This window comes from Meles meles, chromosome 13 (assembly GCF_922984935.1).
Source record: "Meles meles chromosome 13, mMelMel3.1 paternal haplotype, whole genome shotgun sequence".
Taxonomy (NCBI): domain Eukaryota; kingdom Metazoa; phylum Chordata; class Mammalia; order Carnivora; family Mustelidae; genus Meles; species Meles meles.
In genome coordinates, this window is record NC_060078.1 from 60096183 (window position 1) to 60115196 (window position 19014).

Genomic DNA, 19014 nt, shown 5'->3' on the forward strand with positions numbered 1-19014 from the left:
GTCTCTGGGTTCTGCCCGCTGCAATTCGAGTTCTGATGCCTTCCCCCGCCCCACGAACTTAGGGTTTGGGCCACGCCTCGTACCCTCCCGCTACGGGTTCAGTGCAGGGGAGCCCAGAACCGCTTCTTCTCCAGGCCAAGCCAGACACTAGGGCTCTTGGAATTGCCACCCCTCTGCGTCACTCCCAAGGCCTCAGTGAGGGAATGGCACCTGGGCAGAGGGGGTGTAAGCATTCGGTGGCCAGGAGCGTGGGCTGGCTTCTGGGTACGGGGCAGGCGTGTTCTCTGAGGTGACTGGGTGAGTTGTGAAGTGTGTGTGTGTGTGTGTGTGTGTGTGTGTGTGTGTGTGTGTGTACTGCCTTCTTTCACATGCATCCTCCTTCTGTGTCGCTGTCTCTCTGGCCACTCAGTTCTGGAAAGGGCACAGGGTGGAGCCGCTGGTTCCACGACACTAGGGGGAGGAAGAATCTTTCTGATCCACTTGCTTGATGCAGACAGAGGTACCTTGAGCTTTCTGCCTCTACACATCCCAGGGCAGGGACTAGGGCTAAGGTCTGCGGTGCGGGCGTAGGGACTGGGGGCAGAAGGAAACTGGGAACCCAGTGGAGCTAGGGGTTACAAGAAGCGGATAAGGAGGGGACTGGAGGAGGAAAGGGTGGGGACATAGAGAGGACACTGGCAGCAGGGAGAATGTGAAGGGCTTCGAATGCCGGAGTGCTGCGACAAGAGCTTGTGGGGACTGGGGTAGGAGCCCTGGGGGCCAAGGAGGCAGAAGCCGCTGCCCAGGCGGCCATCTGGCAACAAGCCGGGCGGTAATCCGAGACCCTCGGAGAGCACCATCAGAGGATGGCCCCTCCGCGCCGCAGAAGGCGCTGCGAACCTTCGCCGGGGGAACCTAGACCCGTTGCTGCCGAGGCCGGGTCCCCCCAGAGGCCAGCTAGGGGACTGCAAGCAAGGGGCAGCGCTCCCGCCGTCCCTCCCCTCCTCTCTCTGGCTGGGGACTGGCCAGAACTGATTCCCCGGGCGCTGATTGGCTCTGGGAGGCGGCGCGGGGCCAGGTCCCGGGAGACTGGGCTGGGGGCGTCTCCCCAAATGGCACCCACCGCCCCCAGGCTCTGCCAATCCCTGGGCACGCTCGGAGAACGCGCGGAGGCGGGGAGCCCCTGCCCCTCCTGCCGGTTAGCGTCACGCGTGACGTTACGCGTGATGGGTGGGAGGGCAGGAGCAGGGGCGCGGCGCCTAGAAGAAGGCGGGTCTGCAAGCTGCAGAGGCCAGAAGCCCCGGAGCTCAAGAAAGCGTGAGTGTCCGCTGTCCCGGGCGGGGTTCGGCGGTCAGGGGAGTAGGAGATGGGGGGCTAAGAGGGACGGAAGCCTGCCTTGAAGTGTGCTCCCTGTCCTCTCCGGACTCAGTATCTTTGGTTCTAGGAGTCCTTGGGGCGCGAGGGGAGGCTGCTTGCGGGGAGGAATGTCAGGGTGGGGCCTCATGGGGCTGTACATTCAGGGGTCTGCAGCTGATGGCCATGGGTTGTGCGTGCATGTGTGAGCGTGCAGGTAACGGTCTTTGTGGGCTAGGGTATGCAGGGCGTGTCCTCCGTGTGTCTGTGTAGGGCATGTATGTATGTGTGTGGGTATGGTCGTGTGAGTGCGCGGGAGAGGGGAGGGTGTGTCTTCTAGGGGGGGAGGAAGTGTGGTTGGAGAGGATTAGTCATATTGTAGGATTTTGCCTGACACGGCCAGATGCTGCTTCAGGGTTTCCTCTCTGTACTGGGTGGAAAGGGCACTTACTGAATCCTTTCCGGCCGTAGGTGTGTTGGGGAGAGGTGGATGGGTGTCTGTGCCAGCCCTGCCCAGCTGGGGAGCAAGGAGGGCCTTGGGCCATTCAGTGTGGGTTGAAGAAGATGCCCCTGGAGAGGAGACTGGGGCGTGTCCACTAGTACGCATGCGTGACTGGCATCTGCGTCCCTGACTTGAGATCTGAAATAGATAAGCCCCTGAGATGGCCATTGAGCCCTTGCTCTCCTCCAATCAGGGGCTGGAGTTTTGGATGGCTTATGCCATCTTCCCCAACAGCCTGGGAGTTTGCATCTAGGTCTCCAGGCAGCTGGGCCCTAAAGCTGACGTGAACATGGATATATAATGCATATAATATGTATCTTCATGCGTAGAGAGCAGGAGAGTAGCTACACAGGATTAGCTGCTGCTCTTGCATCAACCATACACGTGTCAGCCCTCTCTGGTGAAAATCTGCACCAGGCCAGAGTGCAAAGGAGATCTGTTTTTCTGGTTCTGTTTGCCCCTGCCCCTCCTCCCGTGGCTGCAAGTCTCCGAGGCAGAACATTGCCTGGAAAACAGCTCCTCCCCCTAACCTTTGCTATCTGGAGTCACCTTGAGCTCTCCAAGGGATTGGTGAACGGCCCAGGGACCAGGGCAGGGCCCACAAGAAGTTCCCACAGGCAGAGCTCTTGGACCCCCTCTTTGGAGTCCTCCCGACGCTGGTGTTTGCCCTGCAGAAAATGGGTGAGTTGCCCTTGGATATCAATATCCAGGAACCTCGCTGGGACCAAAGCACTTTCCTGGGCAGAGCCCGGCACTTCTTCACTGTCACCGACCCCCGAAATCTCCTGCTGTCTGGAGCACAGCTGGAAGCTTCCCGGAACATCGTGCAAAACTACAGGTAGACCACTACCCCGTCTGACCCTGTAGCCCAGAGCCTCATTCTCTGCCTCGACTACAGTACCTTTTGCATCTATCTCCCAAGTTTGAGAGTGACCCAGCCCCACTCCTCAACCCCCTTCTGCCCTGGCCTTATGTGTTGGACTCACAGACAGCTATGGCACAGAGCTTTAATCCAGAGAATCTGAGGGTGTTTGGATTGAAGAGGTGGCATGGATTTTGGTGGGCAGGGGGCTGCTGTCTATTTCACAAACCCTCAAAGGGCCGTGTCCCACTGCTAGGCCACCCTCTGCAAGAACAGAGGGTCTCAAAGTGGAGCCCAGGGAGAAGGAGAGCATCCCCCTTGTTTCCAGGAGAAAAAGCCCCTGTGATGCCCCTGACCATTTCACCCCACTGGGAACCACCATCACCCACGACCAAGCACTGAGGCAGAAAGAGAAGGGCACCCTTCTTTGTGTGGCTACAAGGAAAACAGAAATAGGAACCCTCCTACTGTTCTGGGAAGATGTGATTCTCCCCCCTAAGACAAGGAGCTCCTTTATTCTGAGATCAGGGGTCAAAGTTCCTGGTCCTCTGCCCAGACATCCCCTGAGCTGAGTGGTGAGGCCTTACAGGAAGAGATCTGCCGCCTACAGTTACCTGTCTCCTCCCTGCCATTCTCTGCAGGGCTGGTGTGGTGACACCTGGGCTCACCGAGGACCAGCTGTGGAGGGCCAAGTATGTGTATGACTCTGCCTTCCATCCGGACACCGGGGAGAAGGTGGTCTTGATTGGCCGTATGTCGGCGCAGGTGCCCATGAACATGACCATCACTGGCTGCATGCTCACCTTCTACAGGCAGGTCCTGTCCCATGGGTCCCCTCCCTGAGCACTTTAGGCACGCCAGAATGTAGCTTGATGATGAGGTGAGGCCGGGTGGGCAGAAAATAGTGGGTGAGTGAGAGCTCGTATTAGAATACCAGACACCGTGCGGAACTCAGCCCCAGGCACCCACCCCCCACCCCAGAGACAGGGTTTGTGGTTGTGTAAGTGGGGCAGGTGGGAGGGTCGTGCGGGGGTCACCAGAGCAAGTCCTAGGGTCTTCAGCTGGGCCCCTCCTGAGAGTTTGGGAATAACCTCTGAGGTTGCATTATCAGGAATTTGAGGATGAGGGACACCGCGGAGGGGGCAGAAGTAAGCGTCTTTTTTCCCTCAGGAAGACCCCGACGGTCGTGTTCTGGCAGTGGGTGAATCAGTCCTTCAATGCTGTTGTTAACTACTCCAACCGCAGTGGCGATGCTCCCATCACTGTGAGGTGAGAGCTCGTACCCAGCGACTCCGCCCCTGCCTCCTGTCGTTCCCTCTTGTTTGCTACTGTTCCCGAGTGCTTGTGCCTGTTCAGCCAATGCCTCAAAGCCCTCCTCGAGGCCTGCGCCTCTCCCCGCTTTCCTGGCCTGAGGGCATGGCATCCCCTTGCGTGTGCTCCCTTGAAGGGGAGGGAGTGGAGCTTCCAGACAAGCCTACACTGTGGCAGGGGAGGAATTTCTCTGCCTTCCATGACTCACGTATGGAGGATTTGGCCTGTCCCTGAGAGAAAGAACCGCGGGCCGGACTGCTCACCTCCCACGTTGTGTCCTGACTTTTGTCACCACAGGCAGCTGGGGACAGCTTACGTGAGTGCCACCACGGGCGCCGTGGCCACAGCCCTGGGGCTCAAATCTCTCACCAAGGTAAATGCCCTCCACGTGCCTTTTATTCATCTCCCTTTTCCTCATCACTTGTCCACACCAATCCACAGGCTCCCCACATCTCTCCCCAGAGTTCCTCCCATCCCATGGCCCTTAGGACCACTAAGTGACATCTTCCCTCCCCCAGCACCTGCCCCCCTTGGTTGGCAGATTTGTGCCCTTCGCAGCGGTGGCGGCTGCCAACTGCATCAACATCCCCCTGATGAGGCAGAGGTGAGTGGCTCCCGCTCTGGGCACGCGCGCCCACCGTGCATGTGGGCACGCTGTCCCGCCACACAGGCCAGCCCAGCCCTCTCCCTCCCCAAACGGAAGTTTCTGGGCACAGTCTCAGTCTGACTCTGGGATCCGGGGTTGGGAACAATAGCCTTTGACTCTCTGACACCCCGGGGGGACCCCAGGGAACAGCTGCCCTATAGGGCATTGCTGGTAAGATTTAGGGCCTGTGGTGTGACCCCCCACCCCCTTTCCTTTTCAGGGAACTGCAAGTGGGCATCCCAGTGACTGATGAGGAAAATCAGAGACTTGGCCACTCGGTGGCTGCGGCCAAGCAAGGAATCTTCCAGGTGGTGATATCGAGAATCTGCATGGCCATTCCTGCCATGGGTGAGGCACAGGCGCCTGGGTGGGGCGTGGGGGCTTCTCCAGGGGCTTTGAGCACTCTGGGGGCTGTGACGCTGGGGGGAGTGGGAGGAGCTGTGAAGGGTGATCCTTCTCTCCTGGGCATCCCAACGTTCACGTCACTAACTCCCTCCTTTGCCGCCCCACTCTCCCTGCAGCCATTCCCCCCGTGATCATGGACACTCTGGAGAAGAAAGACTTCCTAAAGGTAGGTCACTCTCACCTTTCCCATCCTGGAAGTGGTGGTGGCTGGAAGCAGAAGTGACCTGCCCCTGAGCCTGTTTCCAGCTTGGCCTGAGTCCGAGACACGCCCCCTGTTTGCCCCACCCCTGTGCTGCCTCCACCCCCTTCATTCCTTCAGCAAGAGGGGATTGGGTTGGGGTGAAGGAACCCTAAGGGGACAGGAAGGGAAGATAAGGGAAGGAAAGAAATGGTTTCTGTCCTGAAGAGAATAGGTGTCACTCCCGAGGCCTCTGACTTGGGGTGGACTACCACAATCACACGTCACCTACTGACAACAGTAAGACACACAGGCTCACACATGCGCGAACAGAACAGAGAAGCAGGACACAGGAATACAAGCTCATTCCCTGAATCTTTTATTCACAAGTATTGAGCACCACCTGGGGCCGTTGGGGGGAACAGAATGGTGGTCCCTGTGGCTGGAGTGAATCGAGAAGGGACAGGTTCATGCAGGCCAATTAGGCCAGGAGGAAGTGTGTAGAGGATTAGAGGAAGTGTGGAACCCATTCGGAGAGGGGAGAATGGGTGATGGGACCCTAAGGAGGGTGTCAGTAAGCAGGCCTGGCAGAGGGGAGAGGAGGAGGGGATGCAAACCATTCCACTGTCTCTGTCTCCCCACAGCGTCGCCCCTGGCTGGGGGCGCCCCTGCAGGTGGGACTGGTGGGCTTCTGGTAAGTGTGCGGAGACTCAGCTAGGGTGTATGAGAGTGTCCTTTCCACGGTGGGTGTGGTGGGTATTTATTGACTTTAAGATGTTCATGTACTTCCTTCATTCATTCATCTGGCTGGTAAGGGGTCTTGGGACATTTGTAGGGCGTGCTGTGTGTTAGGGGGTGATCTCCATCCTTGAAGGCCAAGAGTCTAGTTGAAAAGATACTTCTCTCTTTTTTTTTCTTTTAAGATTTTATTTATTTGACAGACAGAGATCACACGTAGGCAGAGAAGCAGGCGGGGAGGGGTGGGGGGGCGGAGGGAAGCAGGCTCCCCTCTGAGCAGAGAGCCCAATGCAGGGCTTGATCCCAGGACCCTGAGATCATGACCTGAGCTGAAGGCAGCGGCTTAACCCACTGAGCCACCCAGGCGCCCCTCAAAGAGATATTTCTAGTCTTCGTTTGTGAGAGGAAAACAGGGAAATATACCTGTTTCATACACATTTAACTGCTGATTCTGGCCCTCACTGTCGCTGCTCTGAGGCTCGTCCCTCAGCCAGAACCTCATGTCACCATTGGCTTTAATCAGTCTCCACCCCTAGGGGCTGTCTCCACAGAAGGCATGGGGTGCAGGGAGGGAACAGCCTTAGGTCAAAACTTCACAAACCTTTCCAACGCTTTGCTCCCCAGCCTGGTATTTGCCACCCCCTTGTGCTGTGCCCTGTTCCCTCAGAGAAGGTAAGTGCTGCCCCCCGGCTGGACTGGGGGCTCTGGGTGGGTCTCCACATCTGTGGAAGCAGCTGCCCTTAGGGTCCTTCAGTGTGTTCCAGGAGGAGGGCTGGCCTGCCAGGCACTAAACTTACTCTGGGGCGGGGAAAAGATAGTAAGCTGGGCCTTCTGGCCACCGAAGGAGATTCCTCAGCCCGGGAGGAGGAAGGGTGGTGATCGCTTGGCCTGATGCAGGCTGGGTTCCGGGGATACTCAGCCCACCTCTGCTGTTCTGTTGCAGCTCCTTACCTGTGAGCAGGCTGGAGCCAGAGCTGAGAGCTCGGATCCGTGAGCAAACCCCTGACATCGAAGTGGTTTACTACAACAAGGGGCTTTGAGGGAGGGTCAGTCCCCGGCCCCTTCCCTCACCTCCTTGGGCTGCTGCTTTCCTGGAGCCTCACTCTCCCTCCCCTTCCCTTGCCCATCTGCCTGGTACTGGGTGGGGGAGCCGCCGGGGAGACCAGCAGTCCATTAGGCGAGAGAGGTGCCCCCATTCAGACTTTTTCTCTCCTTTCTGCTTTCAAAGAGCAGAGCCACACAATCCCTTTCTGTTGGGCATCTCTGTCTACGTGTGTACGTACACGATACATGTACGTAAGTGTGTGTGTGTGTGTGTGTACGTGCTGTTCTGGAAACTAGGAACAAACATGCTGTCCTAGGGTATCCTGCTATCTGGCTTCTCTTGGCATCTCGCCACGTGTCAGCCAGCCAGGCTACACGGCTTTCCTGCCTCAACAGTTCCACTGGCCAAGTCATTTCTAGCAGCACCTCGCCCCTTCTGGATGCAGGAGGAGCCGCGGGATCTCAGCGCAGAGACTGAGGGACACTAGCTGGCCAAACTGGGCCGACTCCTTCAGAATTCTGGTTCCTAGCTCCCCAAGTTGACCTGGGAACTGGGCTCACAGAGGAAGACATGACAGGATAAGGGAGACAGGCAGTTTAGGCATCCCCCACATCCTGAAATAGATACGTTTATCCTCTCTCCTCTCTGAGAACAAAGGAGCGTCAGTATCCTGTAGCACCCCTGCCATCTTCCCATCTCCCCCACACCACAGTGTGGGCGTCCTTAGGGACAACCTTCAGAGTTCTTGGTCTGCTCTGACATCATAGACTCTACGCTAGGGTCCCAACTCCTTCCTCACACCAAAAAACCATGAAGGCAGAGCAAACATTCCCCTTTAAGAGCTCCCACTGCCCCCTCTTACAGAGGGACACAGCTGTGGGAATGGTGCTTACCCTGCTCAGGTATCTGAGTGGATGGATGTGACAAGGACACCCCCAAGGGCAACTAGGCCCTGAGTGTACAATCTTAAGACAGGACATTTTGTGTTCTGTTGGCTCTTGTTAGACATTCAACAGAAGTCCGACCTTAGTTCCTCTTTTTTGAGGCTTAGTCCTGCTCCTACCCCTACTCCTGCCCTCATCTCCTGAGAGGAAGAAGGGCCAGGGCATCCACAGGGGGTCCAAAGGGGAGGTAGGCTTAGGAATGGAATATATGGGGGCACATTCATAGGGTACAGGGCTGGACCTTGACTCCAACTCCCATGAGCTGTGGCCGAAGCAGTGGGTGGTACAGTGAATATAGTGAGCTGGGCCTTCTAGCCGACAAAGGAAGGCCCCCATGGGATCCTCTAAGAGCACTTTCCTTCTCCCCAGCTATCTGCCACCAGCAACTAAAACTATGATGCCATTGTTACTCAATAAAGTGAAAACCTGTCTACTTCTTGATCTTCACTTGATTCCATGTCCTGAGGGTCCAGGGAGAGCCAACCTCCTGCCTGTGGCCTTGCCTTCCCTCCCCACAAAATGAAGGTCTTAGTCTCTTCCTTCCACTTCTGTAAGGAACTTCAGCTCCCAGCAGAGGGCGCGGTGAGATTAGAAAATCAGTCCTCCATTGGCACCTTGAGTACTAACTGCCCTAGAAGGGATGTAGATGCCTTCCATTTCCTTCTTTGCTAAGAAAGCTGATCACACACCTACAGGCCAACCCAGGCTCTGGGCTTCTTAGTTCCCTTCAGGCATTTGGCATGGGTTGGTAGCTTCTGGTTCCGAGGCAGCCTCTGGAGAGAGGAAGGCTAGAGGGCTAAAGACTGTCCAGCTCCATCAGAGAGAAGTTAGGACACCAGCACACCCTCCATACCCCTGACACCCCATCAGTACAACACAAGAATAAGCCTGGCACAGACCATTTGCTGGTTAATACCCCTCCCCCCCAATCCCAGGGCCCTCCATCCCTCCTTATGTAACCCTCCCCCTTTTTTTCCTGGGAAAACTGAGACCAAAAGTTCATGTCTATGAACAGATGATGAGAGCTATTATTAAACAGTTTATAGCTGCGTCTCTTACCGTAAGTCTTAGTTTTGGAAGATGCAAAAGAATAAACAGGAATGAATCTACAATAAAATCCATTGTCTACTCCAAGTAGGGCATAGCCCTTATTTCCCCTTTGTCAGCTCAAAGCTCTCACAGTAGGTAGTTAGGGAAAAATCTTTAGGGCCGTGTGGTCCCACAGCAGCCAGAAGTGAACCTGGTACCTTGGCCTGGGCTCGCTTATGCCTCTTGGGCCGTAGAAATTTACTCGTATGGGCAGTGGAGGTGACAGCAGCCACGGCTCATTGAGCCCTATGTGTGGTGCCAGGCTTGATAATCCCAGTGCTTTAAGCCCATTATCTCTTATGATCTTCACAACCCACTGTGGGGCCAGACATGTTATGTCCACTCTTAGCAAAAACACAGGCTTAAAGACATGTAAAAAGTTGCCCACAGCTACACAACTAGGGAATGGTGGAACCAGGATTCAAGTCGAGCCGTGTGACTCTGAAGCCGAGACGCTAAGCTTCTTCCTGACCTGCCAGTCCCCAGCCAAACTTGAAATAGTTCTCCTGGTCCCTTTGACATTTCAGGGCATCTCCTCCCTGGGCCCAGTTTGGTTACAGGCCAGCAAAATTGAGGCCTACAGGGTACTCAGACCTTTTACTAAAGCCACTGAAGAGTTGAGGGGTTTATAGCTGAAGGAGCATGAGCAAAGATTCCTGTTCTTTAATATTTATTTATTTGAGAGAGTGAGAGAGAGAGCACAAACAGGGAGGAGGGAGAGGGAGAAGCACACTTCCCATTGAGCAGGGAGCCCCAAGCAGGGCTGGATCCCAGGACCCTGAGATCATGACCTGAGCAGAAGGCAGAGGCTGCTTAACTGACTGAGAACCCCCCCCCCCCACCGGCAACCCATCTTATTCTTTTTTTTTTTAATATTTTATTTATTTTACAGACAGAGATCATAAGTAGGCAGAGAGGCAGGCGGGGGGTGGGGGAGCAGGCTCCCCGCCAAGCAGAGAGCCCAATGAGGGGCTCAATTCCAGGACCCTGGGATCATGACCTGAGCCGAAGGCAGAGGCTTTAACCCACTGAGCCACCCAGGCGCCCCGACCCATCTTATTCTTGATTGAATTTACGGCAACATTTAGAGGGGGCTCCTAGCTGGCTCAGTCAGTCCAGCATGCGACTCCTGGTCTTGGGGTCATGAATTCAAGCCCCACCTTGGACCTAGAGCTTACTTAAAAAAAATTTTTTTTTTTTAAATATGGGGTGACATTTAAAAGACACGTTTCAATTCCATCCTGTTCTGCCTGTCTTGAGTGGTGCCTCCCACCAAGCCCGTGGGGCCCTGGGTCAATTCTTCAAGCTGTCTGAAGGTACAGCTTTGGTCTTTGGTAACCCCCTTGAAAAGGGGCCTTGAACTTTTATTGGAAAATCCATGTAAAATAAACCTACTTGGGGAGTGAGGTGCAGGAATCTCTGTTAAAATCACTAAGAACATTTTATAACATACTTATTTACGCTCTGCAGATAACACCAAACATATCAGAGAGAAGACCAGCCAGGGCACGGGGGTGGGGGGTGGGGGGGTGTGGGGGGGCAGTTAGGAAGGAAGGCTCTCTTGCCATCTTTCCTTCCTAGTTCCACATCTGCTTCTCAGAGCAAAAGTTTGCTTTCAGCTCACTTCACAGGCTGGCTCTCTGGGTGCAAAGCTTAGCCAGGTACCTTTTCCAGACTGCCTCCAGACTCTTGGACTTTTTCCTCAGAAGTCAGCATTTGGGCAGAGGTAGCCCTTTTCTCACTGGAAAACAATTTCCCCCATTCTTGGGCCTCCCTTTCTACTCCTCCTGCTCAGACTCTGGGACACTTCTTTGGGAGCCTACATCTGCGTCCTTGGTCTTCCTCCCAGCCTTCTTCCCCTGGCCTGGCCTCATCTGCTCCAGAGCCCCCACCTTGCCCATTATGAAGACCACAATGCTCCCTCTCTCCCAGCCCATCCTCTAAGGAGGAAAAGGGCTCCCCTCTGGCTTAGCCTGGCCAGAGGGAGGGGGCCAAATGAGTATATCCTGCTCTCTTCCCGGGTCCCCTACTCTTTTCTAGGGTCACTGAGGCCGGCATCTTAGGGGCAGTGGTGAGGGCCAGTTTCAGCTCCGGCGCTGTGGGCGCATGCCAGCCAGACTAGGCTAGTCCCCTGTCCCCTCGCGGTGCCCCACGAATCACAGCCAAAGCCGGGTTTCCTCAGTCCGGCTGTCAGTCTCAAGCCGGCCCCGCCCTGGGGGTGGGTAGGTGCCTGTCAGTCATAGGTAGGCCACGCCCCCCGGGGGGCAAAGCCAGTCTGGCGCAGAGTCCCGCCCCTGCTCTGGCCCCTGTCAAAGTCTCGGCTCGGCTCCACCTCCTTTCCGTTTCCCAGGCAACGGCTTTAATCGTCGCTGGCCCGGAATGCGATTCATCTTCCCGGTCTGAGCGAGGAGCTCAGATCCGCTTTCCAGGTGACCTCGGTCCCGGACCCCTAAATCCGCCAAATCGCCTCCCTCCTTTCCAGTTTCGAAGCCCAAGAGCACCTCGGCGCCCGCCCCTTGACTTCCTGCCCGGAAATCCGCGAGGTTTTCGAGGAATCGCGCGAGGCCTGTCCCTGCTTGGGTCCCAAGCCCGGGTTTTTTCGCGGCTTACGAGGCTATCGGCCCTGCCTCTTGCACCTGCCCCGCACAGTTCAGGAAACGTTTATTGAACTCTGCTAAGAGTGGCTCTTTGGCCGAAGCTGGGTAGAAATGGCCTGTTGAGTGAACCGAGGCCCTTCCCTGCTGCAGGGACACAGCCTGCGCCCAGCAGTCATTAAGCCTCTCTCCATCCCCTCCACGTCAGTCTCTCTACCTGTCAGCGATCTCGGACCCCGATGCAAATGCATTCTTTTGCTAGGAATCTTGGAGGGATCTTGACCGGGTTGCATCATTCCCTCCAAAGGAGCTCCCTGGGCAGTTCCCTCCTCTCTTTCTAAATATACACACCTTTTATCTTCAGGGCAGTCGGGCAGTGGTCCCAACTCTGGCTGCCAGAGAGACAACTGCAGTCCCCAGCTTTGCATCCCAGCCTCCTCCCGCTTCTCCTTCTTCCTCTAATCTTAGCAAAGTTTTGCAACTGAATAAGGACCTGGAGAACCAGGGAGGAACCCTGCATAGCTTGGGTCACAACCCCTTCCTCCTCCTGTGACCCCGTAAATCCAATAGGAAAGTAACCAGCTCCTGTTAACAAGCCACAAGCAGTTCCTTCAAGGTAAGGTGTTTGTTTATGGAACAAGAATTTGCTGTGTAAATCTATGAACTAACCAATCAATCACCTGTATTATTACCTGACTAAAGACCTTCCTTCTCTTATCACCAGCAAGTCCTCAATCAACCTCAACTTTCATTTCCCAGAAGAAGCACTTCTGGTTTGGGTTTTAATTCAAGTTATTTTGTGGAAAACAACAGTGATTGTGGCTAGCTTCAGTCAACAGAGATGCATTGGAAGGACTCCGCAGCAGCTCTCAGAACCAGAGGCAGCACTAGCCAGCCTGGCTTTGCAAAGAGCCGGAAGCTGGGCAGCTCTGGGGCCTCAGCAACTGGAGTTTATAGACACCCTCATTCAGGTAGCAGCTTCAACAGCTCTAGTTTCTGATCTCCCATTCAAGTTTCAGAATCTGTGCAGGTTAGATCAGTTGTCTCCTCCCAGGAGGTGGCCAGAGGTCAGGGTCAAGTTACAAGGACATTGGACATCCTTGGTTCAGGTCTACCTCTATGACGGGGGAGTAGGGTAATTACTGTGAGCTGGGAATTGCCATGACTGATATTTAATACACAATGTGTTATTACTGGTCCCATGCATCTGTAGTTCTCTCCAGCTTAAATGAAATCTCCCCTGAGGGCTGGCACCATATCTTAACTTTTAAAAAAAAAATGTGGAGGGGCGCCTGGGTGGCTCAGTGGGTTAAAGCCTCTGCCTTCAGCTCAGGTCATGATCCTAGGGTCCTGGGATCGAGCCCCACATTAGGCTCTCGGCTCGGCAGGGAGCCTGCCTCCCGCTGCCTCTTTGCCTTCTTGTGATTTCTGTCTGTCAAATAAATAAATAAAATCTTTTTTAAAAATGTGAAAAACATGGAACACAAAATTTACCATCTTAACTGTTTATTAGTGTACAAGTCACTAGTGTTAAGTATATTCACATTGTTGGGAAACAGATCTTCATAACTTTTTCTTCTTGCACATCTGAAACTCTGTAGCCATGAAACAACAGCCCATATCTTCACTTTTGCATGCCTGCAACACCTATAATGCTGCCCAACTCACAGTAAGTACTCAATACATGTCTGCTGAATAAATGAATGGAAAGCGAAGCGCCCTAAACCCCACTCATAGATTGGTCCTCGGTAAGATCACTAACACGGTGGTTCTCAATCTGTCTTACTCCTCAGCAAATCTAAAATATGTCACACATTTACAAGGGAAACAGTGGCTCACGTCTTTAGTGACATTCAGCCTGGAGAATGGGAGAGCATATCTTCCCAGGGAGGTTTATCAGAACCTGGGGGCTAGAGGCGCCTGGGTTGCTTAGTGGGTGAAGCCTCTGCCTTCAGCTCAGGTCATGATCTCAGGGTCCTGGAATCGAGTCCCGCATGGGGCTCTGTGCTCATCAGGGAGCCTGCTTCCCCCTCTCTTTCTGCCTGCCTCTCTGCCTGCTTGTGACCTCTCTGTCAAATAAACAAATAAAATCTTAAAAAAAAAAAAAAAAAGAACTTAGGGGCTTGAAAAGTCCTTCAGGCAAAGTGAAGCTGTCCCTAGAAACGTCCCTACATATGATGGCAAGTAAGAGAAGGAGCTCAGCCCCATCTCTTCTGTGTCTCTCCAGGAGCCCCAAATGAAAGGGGGTGAGGGAGAGTGTTTCACATGTAATCAGAGCCACTGTCTTCCACTCTGTTGTCTGTTTCTCTGCACCATGTCAGTGCCTCTTTCCTGTGGTAGTTTGTGGCCTGTGGTGATGACCTACCCTCTCTCTACCTCTGTAGCTCCTTGGGATTGGCACTGAGCTGCCATCATTTAAGGCATGCTGGGAAGGAGACATCTTCACCTCACTCTTGTCCAGTTCCCACTGAGTGGTTCCACCGTAGAGTTGCTTGGGCCTCTGGCCATATGGTTTCATTTTCATGGCCTGTTTTCCAAGGCACCAAAGCACGATGGGGTGGGGAGATACTGGGTAGTAGTGATGTAAGATTAAGCATCCCTCCTACAATCTACCTAAAAGAATTCCTTTTTATGATACTCAGGCCTTCTGCTGAGCCTGACTCTTCCTGGCTGGACTTGATCCTCCCTGCTAGTGATTTTCTTTCAAGGCCCCATTTCTGCAAGCTGGCTTCCAACACCTAAACCCTCAAGCTGTCCGACGCCCCTGCTTATATCTGACCCTAAGTTGTGGATGAAATTCAAATTCTTTTCCTTTGGCCAAGTCAAATGACTTCCATTCAATTGTCCTAAACTTTCCAAGACCATTGTTGTGTAAAGGAAACAGGCAGATTCCCTAAATCTGTGGTTTCCAAACCGTGTGGGGAGGCATCCCAGAGTGCCACAATGAATTTGCAGGACTGCTGCAGGACATTTTCTGTTTTCAAGAGGAACCCCGCAATATTCCACATCTGGACATTGCACAAACTACAAACTCCAGTTCACGGTTCCAAAATTAGATCGTGCTGCGTTATTTTCAATGTCTTTGCAAAACTGGATTTTTGATGGTTGTTGTGACAAAAAGAATTAATGTGGCACAGGCAATGAGGATGGCAGTAGCCAAGCTGATCCTAAGCTTTGAGAAGTTATGCAGATCTCAGCATACTCAACGTCCAATCAGTAACTAACAAAGGTTAAGAATTACGTAAAAAGGGGGGGGCACCTGGCTGCCTCAGTGGGTAGCACACGCAAATCTCGATCTTGGGGTGGTAAGTTCAAGCCCCACATTGAGTGCGGATCCTACTTGAAAGTAATAATGATAGGGGCGCTTGGGTGGCTCAGTGGGTTAAAGCCTCTGCCTTCAGCTCAGGTCATGATCTCAGGGTCCTGGGATCAAGCTCTGCATTGGGCTCTGTGCTCAGCAGGGAGCCTGTTTCCTCCTCTCTCTGCCTGCCTCTATGTGTACTTGTGATCTCTGTCAAATAAATAAATCTTAAAAAAAAAAGAAAGTAATAACAATAATCATAATAATAATAAAAAGAATTACATAAAAAAATACCTGGGGCACCTGGGTGGCGCAGTCAGTTAAGCGTTTGACTCTTGTTTCAAGCTCAGGTCATGCTCTTTGTGGGATCAAGGCCCACATTGGGCTCTGTGCTCAGCACAGAGTCTGCTTCAGATTCTCTCTTCCTCTCCCTCCCACTCTCTCTCTCTCAAATAAATAAGTAAAATCTTTAAAAAATATATTCTTTACTCCCCCCCAATGTATGGGTATTCATTTTTCAAAAGAGTACAAAGGAGTTAGGCTATAAATATGTCCTAAAATTGCTTGAACCTAAGTACCTACAGGGAACTAATAGATATTTCTTTTGGCCTAGGGTACTGTGAAAAAATTACTAGGGGTGCCTGGGTGGCTCAGTGGGTTAAGCCTCTGCCTTTGGCTCAGGTCATGGTCTCAGGGTCCTGGGATCAAGCCCCAGATCCAGCTCTCTGCTCAGCAGGGAGCCTGCTTCCCCCTCCTCTCTCTGCCTGCTTCTCTGCCTACTTGTGATATCTCTCTGTGTGTGTGTCAAATAAATAAATAAAAAATAAAAATCTTAAAAAATTTTTTTTTAAATTACTAGAAAATTAAGGGTTCATAATTCTAGAAAGTTGGGACCCCTTGCCCTAAATGCATGAGGGAAGAAATGAAGACATGAGGGAATATCACTGGGGTGTATTGGGTCTCAGAGCTGCCCTCTGTAAACTCCAGGCACTATGGCTTTGTAGGAAATTTTCTCTTATTGAATTCATAATAATTCTTTGTGAGAAGTTCTAACCTTGTTTCAGGGATCCAGGTTGTTCACAATGTGATCAGAGGGTGGTAGAGAGTCCCTAGGGACTGGGGATGGTGGTGGGAATTTAGAAGCCAGAGGCGCGTTGGCCGGGCCAGCTGAGATCAGAAGCAAAGGAGAGAATGGAGGCTAAGGACACTGGGGTTCCTTCCAGCCTGGCTCTGCCTTGCATCACGGGACGGGGCGGCATGGGGTTGCCGAGTCTCCTCAGTAAACTCCACCCCGAGACCTGCCCCACGCTGCGCCCCCTGGAGGTCACACTGGGTCTTTTGGCTCAGACCGACAGGCTATCGCCTCGCCACTGGAAATCTGGGGGGCTTTGAGCCCCAAGCCATCCCGTGGAAGGGAGAGGTGGCTGCAAATGGGGCCCCAATCAGGTCTGCGCTTCTCCCCTCCTTCCCCACCCGCATCCTCAGGTGACTAGCGGACGCCTTCCTTGAGCGAAGACGGTGGAACTGGCGGGTCCCTAGCTCCCGGGCTCATACATTAAAGATGTGACGCGCCGGGACTGCGGTGCCACAAGCATGAAGACAAATTTTTAATCCCGAGCAAGAAGATGCCGGGAGATGGGGAGGGGGGGAGGTGAGGGAGAAAAATGAATTAGGTTTTTATTATGTGTTTTATTATGCTGTAATTGAACAGGATTAGGTGAGAATACAATATATTTCTGAGGCTGCTGGAGGGAGAAGGGGGCGGGAGAGAGAGAGGCTGACAGAGAGCGAGAGACAGCGAAACCCGCAGAGAAGCCGCGGCTCCAGGACGCAGCAGTTCCCAGGGGAGGGGAAGAGCGGTGCCAACCCGGCTGGGTGGGCCCAAGCGCCCCCCCCCCCCCCCCCCCCGCCGCCGACGGTTTGGGCCACACGGAGGTGGGTGAGGGGAACTGGATTGGTGGGACTAGTTGGCTGCAGGTCCCGCTAGGATATCTTGGAAGGGGTGGGGAGGGGGGACCGACATGAGAGGCGGAGGGCTTGGGAGATCACAAACCCGCTCCAGAAGGGAAACTGAGTCTCAGAGCGGCAGGGGCGCGGGTACGGAAAGACAAGGCGCTCTGGAGGCATTAGGGTCCAGGAAGCCTGCGAAGGCACACTTGCTTCTAACATCTCCGCCCGGCACGCGTCGGGCCCACGCCTAGTGGACCCGCAACATTGCGCAGCGCCCACTTTGCGCCCGGGCCTCGCTTATTGCAGGGCGACTCCCCCCCCCCCCCCCCGCATCCGGTTCAACTCCTGTCACCTCTGAAAAGATCTGGATCTACTCAGGTCTAACCCAGCACCCCCACCCCACCCCCGCACGCTCCCCCAGGAGGCCTCCTCAGGTGGTGGGCGCCCAGGTGAGGCCCCGCCCGCGGCTGAGCTCACCGCCCTCTCGCCCCCGGAACCGCCTCGCTCCCGGGAGCTCGGGCAGCCCGGGCCCCGCGGCTTCATTAAGGGCCTCCGCCAGCTCCGCGTCTCACCTGCTGCAGCGCTCCTCGCGCTCCGCCAGGGACCCGCTCCTGGCGGTGATGAAGAGGCCCATTAGCCGCTTCTACCTTTAGGGCGGACTGGGCCGCTCTCCCCACTTCCCAATTAGAACATTAGAAACCGTCAACCAAGATTAATAGTTGCCCGACTCCGGGGCAGGGAGAGGAGCCCAGATACCGCAGCAGCGCCGCACGCTCAGCTCGGGCCAACTTGGTGAGCGCCGGGCATACCACCTGCCGCCGCCATACCCCCCCTCCGCGCCCCCCCACCCCTCCGCGCCCCCCCACCCCTCCGCGCCCCCCCACCCCTCCGCCTTCTTCTCCTCTTCCCCTCGGCTCCCCTGGAACTCTCTCAGGTGAGCCCCACAATAGGGTCGGGAGTGTCAGAGACCCGAACCCTGTGCTCTGCGCGGTCTCCGCCCTGGGCGCCCTCCAAGGCAAGGCGAGTTGGGGAGAAAGGTGCGCCCTCTCCAGGAGACTCCCCCAGCTTTCCCAAAGACTCGATCGACCGGAGGACTTCCGATCTTAAATGATGGACGGATTATTGCTTTCTCAGAGAGGCTTCCTTGACCCTCTCTTCCCCGAGTCGATTCCTCCTCATTCTCGCTCATTGCTCCGTCATATTTTTCAGAATACGTACCATATGTGTGTTCCTGCCTTTATTTGTGGTTATATCATGGATATCTGTCACCCTCACTTGGCTGTGGGCTCCAGAGAGAAGGGACCATCGTTTTGCTCACCATGGGCACTGGAGCAGGCTCAGAAATTGTCTGTTGATCGAGTTAGTGGGCAACAGGCGATCCCGGTGTTTTTACTGAAACATCTGGTTCCTGTGCAAGCTCCCTTTGCTCCCTTCTTAAACAGCCTCATAGCACCTGCACTCTTCCTTCCCACTTATATCGCAATGGTAACTTTATTTCCATGATGATCTGTTCAATGTCTTCTTCCCCTTGAGGGCATAAGCTCCTGGGGGGCAGGCAAGGGCTGGACACACAGCTGACTGCACCCCTGGGGCCTGCCAGCCTAAGCTCAGCACTTTGTCTGACAAATTGTTGTGTCTGAGGGCACAGAAGCTTTAGGGCTCTTCCAACCCTATTCTTGTAAGGACTCTGTGGCCTAAACAGGCAAGTGACTTGCCTCTAGTTAGCTAGAAGCAAAACTAGGATGAAAACTTTTCTAAAACGCTGTGATTTTTCTCCAAAGGTCACATCATCTGGGACCCTGGGGAAGCCCCTTCTGAACTCGAGGTTTCTAGGACTTGGGTGCCTTGGGGGCCGTCCAAGGTATATCCTCCTTTGGAGATGGTGGTGATCCAGAGCTAGGTCCCCCCACCCCCGCAGGGTAAGGAGTTTGGGGCCCAAGGATGCCCTAAACACTGTGCCGACTGGGGCAAATACTTGCGGTTAAGTTTCAACTTTATTTTATCTTCATGGATGTAAAAACTAGGGGACTCCCCTCTATCACCCTAGAGAGATGTGAACTATCTTTTGTCTCACGCCCCCTCACCCACCGTAGCATGGGGGGAAAATAATGCTTTAG

General features: G+C 54.2%; 1 protein-coding gene across 1 annotated transcript; it reads left to right on the forward strand.

Annotated features, from left to right (window-relative positions):
- The first annotated feature begins 717 nt into the window (after positions 1 to 717).
- On the forward strand, positions 718 to 8396 carry SFXN3 (sideroflexin 3). The gene is made up of 11 exons (XM_046026417.1): positions 718 to 1296; positions 2509 to 2672; positions 3338 to 3508; positions 3867 to 3965; positions 4305 to 4380; positions 4526 to 4611; positions 4874 to 5001; positions 5175 to 5224; positions 5881 to 5930; positions 6599 to 6646; positions 6918 to 8396. Exons 2-11 carry the CDS (start codon positions 2512 to 2514, stop codon positions 7012 to 7014), a joined length of 966 nt encoding a protein of 321 aa, XP_045882373.1. The 5' UTR covers positions 718 to 1296; positions 2509 to 2511; the 3' UTR covers positions 7015 to 8396.
- The last annotated feature ends 10618 nt before the right edge of the window (positions 8397 to 19014 follow it).

Excerpts from the sequence above, each read along its gene's own strand:
- SFXN3 (XM_046026417.1), top strand. The coding sequence starts at position 2,512 with ATGGGTGAGTTGCCCTTGGATATCAATATCCAGGAACCTCGCTGGGAC. Across the intron at positions 2,673-3,337 it reads AACATCGTGCAAAACTACAG|GGCTGGTGTGGTGACACCTG; the intron begins GTAGACCACTAC and ends CATTCTCTGCAG. Across the intron at positions 3,966-4,304 it reads GATGCTCCCATCACTGTGAG|GCAGCTGGGGACAGCTTACG; the intron begins GTGAGAGCTCGT and ends TTGTCACCACAG.